Raw genomic sequence first — 14,067 nt, 5'->3', positions numbered from 1 at the left:
AAAATTTTATTTAAATCGAACTGAATCATAAACCAAATTAAAATGACCTATAAATACTAATATTTTATGGTTGGATTTAAAATCAAATTATTTTTTAATCAATTTAAGAACTAAATTATTTTTTAAAATTTGGTTTTATGAAGTACACTGACTGCTTTACTAGTTTCGTCTGGTTTGATATAAAAAAATTGAACCAAGTCAAATTATACTTACATGATAAATAATCATATTTTATAAATTAAATATTTTTAATCACTTTAAAAACGGGATTATCTTCTCTAAGTCAGTTTCTCTCTCTAAAGCACCTTACTTAATTTACAAAAAAAAAAAGAAAAAAAAAAGCACCTTACTTGTTTAGTTCGATTCCGCATATATGGAAAATAAAATCAAGCCTAATTATATTCATCCTTTTACGTGTGAAAAAGTTATATAAATCATGAATCAAATCAAATCATATAATAAATAAGCATATTTTTTTAACCGATTTTAGACTGGAACGTTTTTTCTAGAACAGTTAGTTTCTCTAAACTGGACCATCTTAATTATCGGTTGAATTCCTTATGGAAAAGTGAATTATGCCTACCCTAAATGTAATAATGATAATAGTAAAGTTATAATACATCATATTAAATTATTATATTATACTTATTACAATCCTAATATATAATACCCAAATTACATTATTAGTTGTTAAAATTAATTTCTGAATAATTACTAAAATTATTAATGTAATTGGTATAGTAAATCATATTAGAATAAACTAAATTTGTATAAAGTATTTTGCAAGTTGCACGATGGGACGAACATTCCTTGGGATCTGAGTTGTTTAATGAGTATTCGGGATATTGGTCCGTGCAACGAATCACATCAACTTTCCAAACCTCATCGTCACAAACTCACAAATACAATCATTACTTTAACGAGGTGCTACTTCCATTTATATGATATGATTTTTTTAACGTTAATATTTAATGTTAAAAATTAAGATTACCAAATAATATTAAAATATTGAATATATGAAAAAGTATAAAAAACATTTATATTTGATATTTAAGTTTAACAATGTAGGTTACCAAAAAAAAAAAAAAAAGTTTAACAATGTAATACAAAATAAATATTTTGTTATATTCTATAAACACACTTTGATAAAAGAAATTAATGAGAAATCAAAACTTTCAAAAGCATATTAATTAATAAAATTAAAGAATTAGCATCGTAATTAATAAGATATTCTTAATACATGAATATTTATATTAATTTATTTTTAAATATACTTTAAAAGATTGATTTAAAACCTATAATCTTTGTTTGTAAGAAATTAAAAGCTGAAAAAATAATAATTTTTTATTTATATTCTATAAACGCGAATTAACACCGATTAGTCTTTACTAAAAAATATCAATGGGAAATTAAAACACTCATAAGCATATTAGTTAATAAAATAAAGAATTAGCATAGTAACAATGAAACATACTTATTACATGAATTATATTTATTTCTTTTTAAATAAATTTTCAAAATTCGAGTTAAAAATCCTTTAATCTTTATTTATAAAAATTAAAACATGAAAAAAATGCATATTTTTAACTTATATTCTGCAAACATAAATTAATTGAAAAATTTAATGAGAAGTCAAAACACTCCTAAGCATAATAATTAAATAAATTAAAGAATAGCATATTAATTAATAAAATATACTTTTACATGAATCTATACTTATTATTTTCAAATAAAATTTTAAAATTAGGTCTGTTTGATTGAGTACTATTTTTTTTATTCTCAAAACTGTATTACATAATAATTAATCAAAAATAAGTGTTTTTTGTATTTTTTCTTTTAAAAGTTAAAAGTCAAAACACAAAAAAAAAAAATCAAACATGTTGTTTAAATTTGATTTTTAAAATAAAAAATATTTATAATTTGTAAAATTACTTTTACAAAATAAACATTACTAAATAAATTTTTTTATTTTGAAAATCAAAAACTTGTTTTTATGAACTGAAATCAAACTTGCCCTTATTTTATAATATTACAATTCCCTAGTATTTCATTTTAAATTATTAAATTAAAAATGAAATATTTATACAAGAGTCCCAAAAGGACGTTATAAATAAGGAGGTGGCGAAGTTAACACTCTCTCACACCTAATTATTATAAATTAGCGCCACTTCTTCACTTTCCTCAGTTCTCTTTCAAGTTTCAAGGTACGCTTTTGTTTTAAAATCTGAACTGCTTCTTCTTCTTTGAAAGCTTATAAAGTTTACTAGGGGTTCTGTCATTTGGGGTTGTAAAGTTTGAAACTTTGAACACTCCTTTATTCTGGGTGTTCCACAATTTTGTGTTTTTTTGCTTTTGTATTTTTTTGGGGTTTGAAAATGAACTTTTTTTTTGAAAGATCACTTTGTTTCTCGAGATTATTGTTGTGGTTAACAAAGTGTATTTTAAAGTAGCTGAAAGTTTTAGCATTTTTCATTGCTACAGGCAAAGGAAGTGGTAAGATGAATTATTATTGTTTCTGATATCTATTTTTCTGTTTTTTTATTTTATTATTGTTAAAGAAAAAGGAAGGAAAGCATCATTGAACCTGAAGAATCTGTTTCTATGTTTTTTTAGATATTAGATGGCTAGATTAGCATTTTGGTTCAGTGTTTTATTTTGAGGTTGAAGAAATTGCTTGGTGGATTCCAGAGGTTGAGCCACTTGCTTGTGTTTTCTTGGTTTTGGGTTTTAGGAAGAGAGGTTAATTTATAAAATTTTGGGGTACTAAATATTGTGTACTGTATCATTGATGCTGGTAAACTCTGAAGCCTAAATTGATTTGTAAATCTCTGTTCATTTCAAACATAAAATTCATTGGTCTGTAATATTATTGAAATTGACAGAATTTGTTTGCCCCCTAAATATATATATTAATTGTTTTGTTCGTTTGATACAGAAATGTCGTTTATAGCACGCAGAGGCATCCATTACATGCCAAAACTAAATGCAGCAAATGTATCTACTGCTTTGATAGAGAAAGGCCAAAATCGTGTGATAGATGCTTCACTTACACTTATTCGAGAAAGAGCAAAGCTTAAGGCATGTCTCCTTTGATGTTATCTTGCTTGGCTGAATTTGTGTTTATTTGGTGTTGTCTTCGTTGTCCCATAATTTTGTAGTTTATTTGGGTGATTTTGATTATATGCTTTGCAAGAAAGAAATATAAATGAAGAAATTTTGCTGTTCTCCAGGGAGAACTTGTGCGTGCTTTGGGAGGTTCAGGAGCAACTTCAACTCTTCTTGGAGTTCCCTTGGGACATAATTCATCATTCCTTCAAGGTCCCGCATTTGCACCTCCTCGCATTCGAGAGGCCATTTGGTGTGGTAGCACAAACTCAACAACTGAAGAAGGTAGTCATTTGGTTTTCCTTAGGATTGTAGAAGTCTTATAAAAGGTTTTTTTGTGTAGCCTAGTCTAAATTTTGCTTTGCAACCTCATCCGCAAATGTTAATTTATTCTTTGCATCAAATCTTGGTTGTAGAAAGATTCAAGAATACAAACCTATTATCTAATTTGAATGTTGAAATTGTGGATATTATTTCTTTAGGTTCTTAAAAATATTGGACTTTTGTGTTGTTGGGATTTCAGTTACCTTGCACATGTGTTTTCCCTCCTCTTCTTGTTGTATTCTCTGCGAGGATATCCTGGACTTTTGTAATGACGCCTGTTAACCTGTATTTAATTATTCATTGTCTATGAAGCTAACATGGTCATTGGAGCAAATTATTTAATGGGATATTGCTCACTTGCAATCTTACTTCTAAGTGCCTTCATGCCTCTTGTACTGGGCCTGTAATTGTGTATGATAATCATGAGCTTATAGTAGCAGGATTCTGATTTTGCAGGAAAGGATTTACAGGACGTACGAGTGCTAACTGATGTTGGTGATGTTCCTATCCAAGAAATTCGAGATTGTGGGGTAGATGATGACAGATTGATGAAAGTCATTAGTGAATCTGTCAAGTTAGTCATGGAGGAGGTAACTTTTCAATTTGTGAACTTCTGCTTTGAAAACTGTCACATTATTTGGAACTAAAATATTGCACTTTCAACAAAATGCAGAATACGCCATTTTTATTTTTTATTTTTTTAATCCAATTTTCCCCATTATTTTCAGTGCATTACGTTTAAATTTGATATAGCTTTAAGAACAAAGAAAAAACTGGGTGTGGTGTTTTACTTTTCTAGTATCAGTATTATTTCCTGGAGTTTTATTCATAGGTAGCTTGATGGGATATGTAAGTAATGTTTTCTGAAGCTTCATATTCCTCTATTTTTCTCTTTTTTGTTTTTGGTTTTTTTTTCCTTGTTATCAGTTTTTTTGTGTGAGTGATGAAACCCAAAATGCTCAGCGGTTTATTCCTTCCAATCAATGTAGGCAGAGCCTCTTACAAACACAAAATACAAGAACTGCTCATTACCCAAAGAGCTGCTTGCAGCAGCTCTAGACCCAACCCCAAATTTCTCTTAATACATGCATACCTCACTCCACAAACTCCCCTCCTTTTATCCCATCCTCCAAGATTATTCTGGAAGAATCCTCCCTAACTAACTCTCTTCCTTTCACCCCCAATTCTGTTATTACCTTTATTCACATACTTCAGGCCCATCAATACTCTCCCTCCGAAATTCACCTTATCCTCAAGGTGAAGGAAGAGGGCAGGACCTAGCCATAATTGAGAGAAACATTTTCCTCCCGGATCTCATTGCCTGAAGCATATTGGTCCAATTGGCAGCAAGGTTTCTGTTTTCTTTACCTGAACCTCACCCCACAACTTCAACGAATGTCTATAAGTGAGACCCACAAAATTTTGGTCCTCAATCCTGATTAATCACTTAAACTAATAAATATTAAGTATATTTTGACAAGGAATTGTGGCTTCTTGGTAATAGTTTGAACATGAGAGGGGAAAGATCATTGTGTGACATGACGAGACCAAATGTTTGATGGTCCCCGTATTTCATGATTGGATTATTTCTCCTGAAAAATTCACTTAGTTTGGAATTTTTGTTTGTGAAAATAACAAGATTTTTTAGCATCAAATATCACATGAATTATCATATTTTTCTGGTAACTTTCAGTTTGAGCTAGATATAGCTTGATTCTCATGGTGTCTACATTCTTCCAGGATCCATTACGACCCTTGGTTTTAGGTGGTGATCACTCAATATCTTTTCCAGTTGTTAGAGCTGTCTCTGAGAAGCTTGGAGGACCAGTTGATGTTCTTCATCTTGATGCACATCCTGATAACTATCATGCCTTTGAAGGAAACATTTATTCACATGCTTCTTCATTTGCTAGAATCATGGAGGGTGACTATGTTCGGCGACTCTTGCAGGCAATTTTTTATTCTTGATATGTTTGTAGCATTTATATCCTAAACAGTTTAATTTAATAAGGCATTTCTGAAAGATAAATTATGGTTATTCTCTGTAATAATATGCTATTAATTTCATCTCATTTATCATTCATTTACTGGCTGTGCAGCAGCCTGGCTGATAATTTTGGGTTGAATATAATTGGATTTTGTTTAGATGATAAATACAACTTGATCAAGAGTCAGGACCTAATCATCAATTTCCTGTGTAAAGAAGACAATCAATAGGACATGTGCATGGTGTTGCTTATCCTTCTACATATCTGATTTAACAAATGAAGGAATTCAATGCCCATTACGTTTAACCTAATTATTTGTATCTCTTTCATATTGTTATGATTTCTTCTTCCATGATTGTATGATCTATTATTTGAATAATGTGTAATTTAACCAGCAAGGAGGTCGAACTATATCAGTTGAATTCCTCATAAAACCGTTCACAATCTATATCGTAAAGCAGTTGTGTTTTGTTGAAATTTAGTTCAATTATATTCAACCAACCTATCAAAATCAAAATGATTCTGTAGTTTCTAGAAGCTGGATTTATCAGGTAAGTTAAAAAAGTAGACATGTTGTTTCTTTAGCTTTATTTCTTTGACTTTTGACTTCATCAGACGAATTTTGTTAATTTGTTTCAATGGCTAATATGTTGCAAGTTCTTCCCTATGGTTTGATATGTGATTTTTTTCCCTCGGTAATGGTAGTAAATATTTCATTCTTCACCCTTGATTTGCATGATATATCGTATATTCTTCATGCTTTTAATTTAGTAATTTATTTCAGGTTGGTATAAGATCAATAACAACTGAAGGGCGTGAACAAGCCAAAAAATTCGGGGTAGAGCAATATGAAATGCGAACATTTTCAAGAGATCGCCAATTTTTAGAGAACTTGGTCTCTCTCTCTCTCTCTCTCTTTCTCTCCACCTCTGTGTATTTGTGTGTGCGAGCATACTTGCTACTGTGTCTTTCTCTTTTTTAAGTACTGATGCTCACACACTGATCTACACCTTATTTCACGTCACTGTGTATTATCAATCATGGATACTCAGAAGCCGTACATATTGATTTTGTATCCATGTTGGCTACCTGCTTGATGCAAGGGCATACTTGTTGGAAAAATCATTATTCTAAAATGATATTTTTCCCTTAACCTTGTACCCTTTAGGAGACCTCAGGGAAAGGCAAACTCGGTGCACAAAGTTCCCCAACTTGTAAGAGTATAGGTGAGGGTTGATTGTATGTAGTCTTACCTTTGCAATTTTGCAAAAAAGCTGTTTTCAACCTGTGATCTTTCGGTCACAAGGAGCAACTTTGCTGCTGCTCTAAGGCTCACCCTCAAAGGAGAGGTCATTGGAGACCTTTGGGAAATATTACAATTTTTTCAAGTATACCTTAGAAAGTATTAGTTTCAAACATGCCGAAGTTTTGCAATTTTGTTTGCTAATAATAGTGACAAAGGTTATTATTGTTGAAAATTTGACTTCTCAGCATTTCTGCATATCCTTTCTAAGTTCCATGGTTTCTATGCATTTCTTTTGGTGGGGAAACGGGTTCTTTCGAATCAAATACCAGATGAAATTTAATATTATTAATGTTATAAGATTTGATGCTTCTTTGGTTTATAAACCTTAGGGATTTCCTTTTGCAGAAACTGGGGGAAGGTGTTAAAGGTGTGTATATCTCAATAGATGTGGATTGTCTTGATCCTGCATTTGCTCCAGGAGTGTCTCACATAGAACCCGGAGGTCTTTCTTTCCGTGATGTTCTCAACATCTTGCACAATCTTCAAGGTGATGTTGTTGCTGGAGACGTGGTTGAGTTCAACCCACAACGTGATACTGTTGATGGAATGACTGCCATGGTAGCTGCTAAGTTGGTAAGAGAACTGGCTGCAAAGATTTCAAAATAATAAGTCTCATGCCCCATGATGTTTACTTCAACGCACTCTTCATTCACTATATGCACCTGGAAGGGATAGCATTTCAGAGTGGCATTCAATTTTTACTAGGTTTTATTTGAAGACTTCAATAAATAGTTTATACAATCTCAAACGTGGTTAATATTTCTAATATTTTGTAGAACTGTTTTGTTTTCTGTTGGGTTGTAGTTGAGCTTGCTCTTTCAGTTTCAAAATTTTGGAGAAATGTTACAATATGATTTATTAAGAATTTGTTTTTTTTTTATAGCCTAAAGGGGTGATTGATCTATGTAACTGATTACACATGATGAGAAATGTTTTTTAGTTGCAAGTCATGATATGCAAAACTAATATATCATTATATCATAAGATAAATCGATTAGCTTCCATCCATATTTTCATCCTTGAACGTACATATTTGATTTCTTAGTAGCAATTGGATTACAAGTTATTAGGCTCTATATTTAGATTTGATATGGATGCTCTTTTAATAATTTATTTCCATATAAGAATAAAGCAGTACAAAGACAAATATGCTAAAATCCAATGGCACTCATGGCACAACTACATATTACCCTTATTTTCTTGCCTAGCTCCCTCACCTTTGTTATTCTTCCTATATAGCCTACCAAATTTTTTGCTACCAAACTGTATAGTCAAATTACAACTTCCTCTTTGTTTGTCTCTTCTCTTTTCTCCAATGCTATACCCTTGTACCTTTTGGCACATACAATAAATAATATCAAGTCAATGGCTGTTAAAAAAGCAGACAAGAAGAAAAACCTATCTAAGTGACCATCATTTAGATTAGGTGAAACCCATCCAGGACGTCCATGACTTGATGTGATTTTCATGACCACTGTCAAAATAATGTTGGCAACATAACTACCAAGTGCAGATGAAGACATGGACAACCCCATTCCCAAGCTTTTTAATCCATCAGGTATCTGTGATGTAAAAAAATTCATCTGTGCCACATATACAAAAGCTTCTGCTACTCCTACAAGCACATACTGTGGTATCTGCCAAAAGATACTCAAAGAGCTTGTCTCTTCACCATTGTGGCTAGCAAGTTTAAGTCTTTTTCTCTCCACAAAGCCAGCAACTGTCAAGGCTATTATTGCAATGGCTAGCCCAATTCCAATTCTTCTTAGCTCAGTAGGAGGTTTTGGATTTTTTTTCATCACTTTCACATATAATGGAACAATGAGAATATCAAATAAGAGAATAAATGCAGATGTGCTTATGATATCAAATGCGGTCATGCTGGCAGGAGGGATTTGAAACTTGAAAAAAGTTCTGTCCATTGTAGCACCCTGCTCAACGAATAGAGAAAGCATCTGTATGAAGATAACTGAGGAGAAGATGGTGCAAAACCATACTGGCATCAATCTCAAAACACATTTCACTTCTTCAACTTGTGTCACAGTGCAAAGATGCCACGGGTTTGGTTTTTGGCCTTTGCCTAACAATGTGTTCTTTTCCTCAATAGAAACAATAGCAGCTCGATCCAGAAACCTGTTTGATACCAAAACAAAATGAACGTAGGAGTTATGGAGACAATATTGAAAACTTTATATTGAGGTCCCTTCTTCATTTTGGTTCCTTTGATTAAAAAAAATAAGACACTTGACAAACTTGCAATACTTTATAAGGCTATCAAGAATTCGCAAAGGTTTTTTTATCTTCCACTTCTCTATATTACAGCAACTTTATACCTGGTTTTTCACATTTACAAATAACAAAATGTTGCTTCATGGTTTGATTTATATAGGAATACCATTGCTGAAAATACTGAATTAATTATTGAACCAATACATCTAACAAGTAAAATCTAGTCTACTTAATGCTCAAATATTGCATGAATAATGTACAACAATGCCAAAACACTTCCATATGCTCTTAAGAGACTTACCCGAGGCCATTTGTGTGGTGTATTCTCCTAACACTGTTATCACCCCCTTCTTGAAAATCATAGAGGCCTTCTCCATTTGTGGGTATTTGAAGTTTCATTTTCCTCAAAGAGGACACTAATACTTGTGCAAACCTTGAAATAGGATTTCCAAAAGGCTTAAAGTGCCTATATCTGTGTGTTCCACTCAACAAAAGAAGAAAGGAAACACTAGCACTGCCAGCACATATCCAAAACCCCAGTTCCCAATTTCCTGCAGTTTCTATGTAAGCCAGTACTGTCTCAGCCACTAAAGATCCCAAGTTCAATGCCACATAAAAGTTGCTGTAAAATGAAGCTTTAGAAGGTTGTTCTTCAGGTTCTTCCTCATCAAATTGATCTGCACCAAATGTTGCTAAAGCAGGGTCAGCAGCTCCATTTCCTATAGCAATTAGATATATTGATATGTAAATTATTGCCATTTGAATTGGCATTTGGGGTTCACATAGCAATCCTATTTTGCCACAATCGTGAGTTCTAAGTAAAGAGAAATGGCTTGACAAGGATAATAACACCAACCCCTGCATAAGAGAAGGAAAATAGAACTTCAAATTTTGTAAAATTATTGTAGTTGGTATGTTCTAGAAACACATATCTATTGTTTCAAACCTTATTCATATAGCATAGCCTATCTAAGTTATTGATTTTGAATGCAATAGAGAACACTTTCTTAATAGCATCCTATTCAAGCATTGATAAACATTTTTATAGTATAAGTAATGATTTACTCAACAAGTAGCATTAAATAATGTTTACTAGTAAACTTTCATTAAATATAATAGAGGATAACATTATCCATCGATTACTTGACTAGTTTAACTAAGTCGAGTAAGACCACATGTGCGGCAAAACTCTCTTCACCAAGTTTTAACACAGTTAGTACTCGATCTTGTACTCTATCAATGTTATTATAAACCGTCTTCTAAACTTGTAATATGTCATAACATTGGAAATCATACACTCCTCCCTTATGCTTCTGTTAATAATAATAATAAAAAAAACATATTGATATAATTGCATGCGAATATTCAGTTCAGATTAGCATGTTGATTACTTACAATGATGAATACCACTTGAAATATTATGCAAGTGAGGTATCTTCCCAAATATGAATCACTAAGAAAAGCCCCAATCAGAGAGAAGAAATAGGTTGTGCCCATCCATATGGTAAATGTGTTTGCTGCCTCAGCATTAGTCTGTCTCAAAATTAACTTTGCGAAGAGAACCAAATTTACTTCAACTCCAGTAAAAGCCAATGCAACTAGTCCTTGATTCACTGTCTCAATTTTACAATTCTATAATTAATAAACACATTGATATAATACAAAAAAAACTGATAAAATAATTGAAATAAACACATATCCAAAAAAATAAAAAATCTTATATATTATATTCCAATCAAACAACTACAACAATATTAAGAGGTGCATGAATAAATACCTAATAACAATATGGCACTTCTCCATCCACCAGTTCTATCTTTGATAGCTGGTTTTCCATAACAATCAACTGACCCATCTCTTGTGCAAGAAGTGATGAGTCTTTCCTCATCATACCCATCAATTTCAAACACCTATTCATTATAAATCAATTAAAAAAAAAAAATACAAACAAGCACAGGCTTACACACACACATATAACTATAAAATTATGCATAAAATCTTGGTAGGAATAAAAAACTGAAGTGTTATATAATTGGTTAAATAAATTATTATTATTAGTGAAGAAAGTTTTCCTTGTAAGAAGTGAGAAAATATTAACTACATAGGTCAGTTATATTAGGCTTCAGATTGAATATTTTTTCCCCATGGACTTAATTTTCAACTTTAAATTAAGAGGAAGGATAGAGAATAAAGATAATGAAAAAACCGTTTCATAATCAAATTATACAAAAGAATTTAAATAACATTGGTTGCCATTCAATATGTATTTTTTTTTTGGTTAATATAAAATTCTTTTTACCCTGTTATGTCTTGTCACATCATTTAATGAGTTTGTTAAAACATTATTAAATGAAATTAAATTGTTTTACAAGGACAATGCATCAAAATTAAATTTATTAAATAGTATAATTTATTATGGATTTGAAATTATACATAATTGGAAGAATTATTTAATTTATAATTAATACATAGAGAGAGAATATCTTATTGTCCTTATAATAAAATATGGTTTTGCTCAGTGTTATTAAATAAATCATTATTGTTATCAAAAAAATAAAAAAAAACAAATCATTAATATAATCGGTCTAAGTTAGTCAACAAATCGGCCATGCAACCAACATGGTGAGAATCAGTTTGATTTGGCAGGATTTAAATAAATAAAAAAAAAAGGTGACCTGGCTGATTTTTTTTTTTACTGTCGGTCACGTAATTTTCATTTTTTAAAAAATACTGTTAAATGTTGTGTTTTTACACTAATACCAACAACTCAAATTCCTAAATTACAACAAACATATATATATATATATAAGAATTTAAATTTTTTTGTGAAATTTTAAGTATAAAATATAAATTTGTATATATTTATTTAGGTTAACCAATAACTTATTGGTTGAACTAGTGATACAATAAACTGGAAACTCTGACCGAGTTGATGACCGGGATAGGTTTAATAATATTGGTTTTGCTATTCGGTCAACAAGGACAATGAATATGGAGCGTTATTATATTAAATGTTTTCAATTTCGAGAATTCGATAGAAAATGAAGAGGAATGAGAGAAAGGCGTTAAAAAAATAACATAATCCACAAGGGCGTGAATAAAAATCTATCTGGTGTATGGATCTTGTTAGTGGTGGTGCATTCCATAATTCCTTTCAAAAAATCTCAAAAAAATTAGGATCTACCCTAACTTGATCGGATATTAGTATCTAACCTCACTTAAATTTTTCGATTACTAAAAAAATACAACATTATAAAATACTTTTAAATGAAGAGTTGAATTACTTTTGTCCTCAAGTTCAACTCTACATCCAAAATATAGCAAAAATACTTTTAAAAAAAATAAAGAATTGGGAGAAAAAAAATACTAAGTAGAAACAAAAGATGGCAAAAAAGTCTTTTTAATAGGTGGAATTAAAAAGAGATTCTTATATAGTTATATCAAGTCTATACGAAATGGGATTTTTGGAGTGCAGTTTCTTCAGTAAGAGAGAGAAAGAGACATGTAAATAATAGAGACTGTGAGCAATTTATTTAAAAAATTACAAAGTGATCATGAGCTAGATCTGTTCTATGCAGATCAGTGCCAGTGATGAGCATGGCTGGTCAAGAGGTATATGCTATGCATGAATTTATAATATTGATACAAATAATAAGAAATCCAGCACAAATTTCATTTAAAATAATAGAAAATGATGGGTTTTTCTTTTCAGTTACCTTAGAATTATTTTTTACTTGAGAACTTGTAGTCTTCTCCAAGTCTTTTGCATCCATGGTTCTTGCTTGCAGGGCTTCGGACACTAGAGAGATAAGAGGGCAGAGTGAAAATAAATATTGTAAGCATATAATTAAGAGAAAAAGAGCATATGAGAGAAGAATATATATGGTAGCTGGGTTATTTATTTTTATACTAGTGTAAGAATAAAAAATTTAATTTGTTTGGATTTAACGTTTCACATATTTAATAATTAGAGCCGTTCGATATAAACAAGATCAACGGTTAAAATTAAGAGCTATATTGCACCGACACAGAATACGGGATACGACACGATATTCCGACACGTTAATTCTATAAAATATTAAAATTTGACACGTTATGACACGTTTTGATATTATATAATATTTTAATTTATGTAGTGTATATTATATTTAGTATTTAATAATTTAACAAAAAAATAAAGCTAAACTTATAATACCCATCAATTTTGCAAAGAATCTTAAGATATCCCAAATGTTTATATTAAACTCAATAAAATCATAATCGTAATTTAATGAATCTAATAGTTGGAACTCAAAATATAACGCAATGTAACATTTGAACCTTTTTTTAATCTTTGCAACCAGTATTGGAATGTCGGGTAGTGTCGGACACGGCACGTCAAGATTTTTGAAGTGTCGATGCTTCATAGATTAAGAGTATAATTTACACTAGTGTAAAATGATCTCACCCAATATATATATATATATATATATATATATATATATATAGAAGTAGGGTCTTTTGACACCAGTGTCAAATTTGAAATTTGACACCTCATCTAAGAGCTATTGGATCCAAAAAGATCAATAGTGTCAAATGCTTACAAATCAGAGCCGTTGATCTTTTTTGATCCAATGACTCTTAGATGTGGTGTCAAATTTTAAATTTGACACTAGTGTCAAAGGATCCTACCTCATATATATATATATATATATATATAAGGTCAGGATCATTTTACACCAGTGTAAGTTACACTCTTAATCTTGCCCGTTGATTCCACTTATATCTAAGTGCTGTAATTTTTTTTAGTAATGTGAGCCATTGGATACAAGTGGATCAATGGTCAAGATTGAGTGTAAGACTTCTAACTGTTACATCAGTGTAAGACTTCTATATATATATATATATATATATATATATATATATATTAAAAAGAAATAGAAAAAAAATTTATTGGAATGACATTTGACATTATCTTCTAACTCATGGCATTCTGCGTGGAAGCATGATATCTGAACAGAATATTTGAATGCATATTTGAATATGAACAGTATCAACCCCCTTATGCATAGAATCACCATAAACCCCTTTATGTCCTTTATGCATAGAATCACCATAAACCCCTTTATGTCCTTT

General features: G+C 30.8%; 2 protein-coding genes across 2 annotated transcripts; one reads left to right on the top strand and one right to left on the bottom strand.

Moving 5' to 3' along the window:
• Positions 1 to 2,158: 2,158 nt before the first annotated feature.
• Positions 2,159 to 7,644, top strand: LOC133300382 (arginase 1, mitochondrial). Its single transcript, XM_061499910.1, has 7 exons — positions 2,159 to 2,204; positions 2,936 to 3,078; positions 3,231 to 3,390; positions 3,886 to 4,019; positions 5,170 to 5,379; positions 6,202 to 6,312; positions 7,069 to 7,644. The coding sequence occupies exons 2-7, from the start codon at positions 2,938 to 2,940 to the stop codon at positions 7,327 to 7,329; spliced, it is 1,017 nt and encodes a 338-aa protein (XP_061355894.1). The 5' UTR covers positions 2,159 to 2,204; positions 2,936 to 2,937; the 3' UTR covers positions 7,330 to 7,644.
• A 350-nt stretch (positions 7,645 to 7,994) lies between these two features.
• Positions 7,995 to 12,725, bottom strand: LOC133300389 (protein NRT1/ PTR FAMILY 7.3-like). Its single transcript, XM_061499920.1, has 5 exons — positions 12,669 to 12,725; positions 10,730 to 10,862; positions 10,348 to 10,565; positions 9,254 to 9,810; positions 7,995 to 8,856 (listed from the first exon to the last, which is right to left on the bottom strand). Exons 1-5 carry the CDS (start codon positions 12,723 to 12,725, stop codon positions 7,995 to 7,997), a joined length of 1,827 nt encoding a protein of 608 aa, XP_061355904.1.
• Positions 12,726 to 14,067: the final 1,342 nt, after the last annotated feature.

Source organism: Gastrolobium bilobum, unplaced genomic scaffold (assembly GCF_033153095.1).
Source record: "Gastrolobium bilobum isolate Gb01-03AN ecotype WA unplaced genomic scaffold, APGP_CSIRO_Gbil_v1 utg28843, whole genome shotgun sequence".
NCBI classification, from domain to species: Eukaryota; Viridiplantae; Streptophyta; class Magnoliopsida; order Fabales; family Fabaceae; genus Gastrolobium; species Gastrolobium bilobum.
Note: the sequence above shows the minus strand (reverse complement) of the source record. Positions and strands in the feature narration are given on the sequence as shown.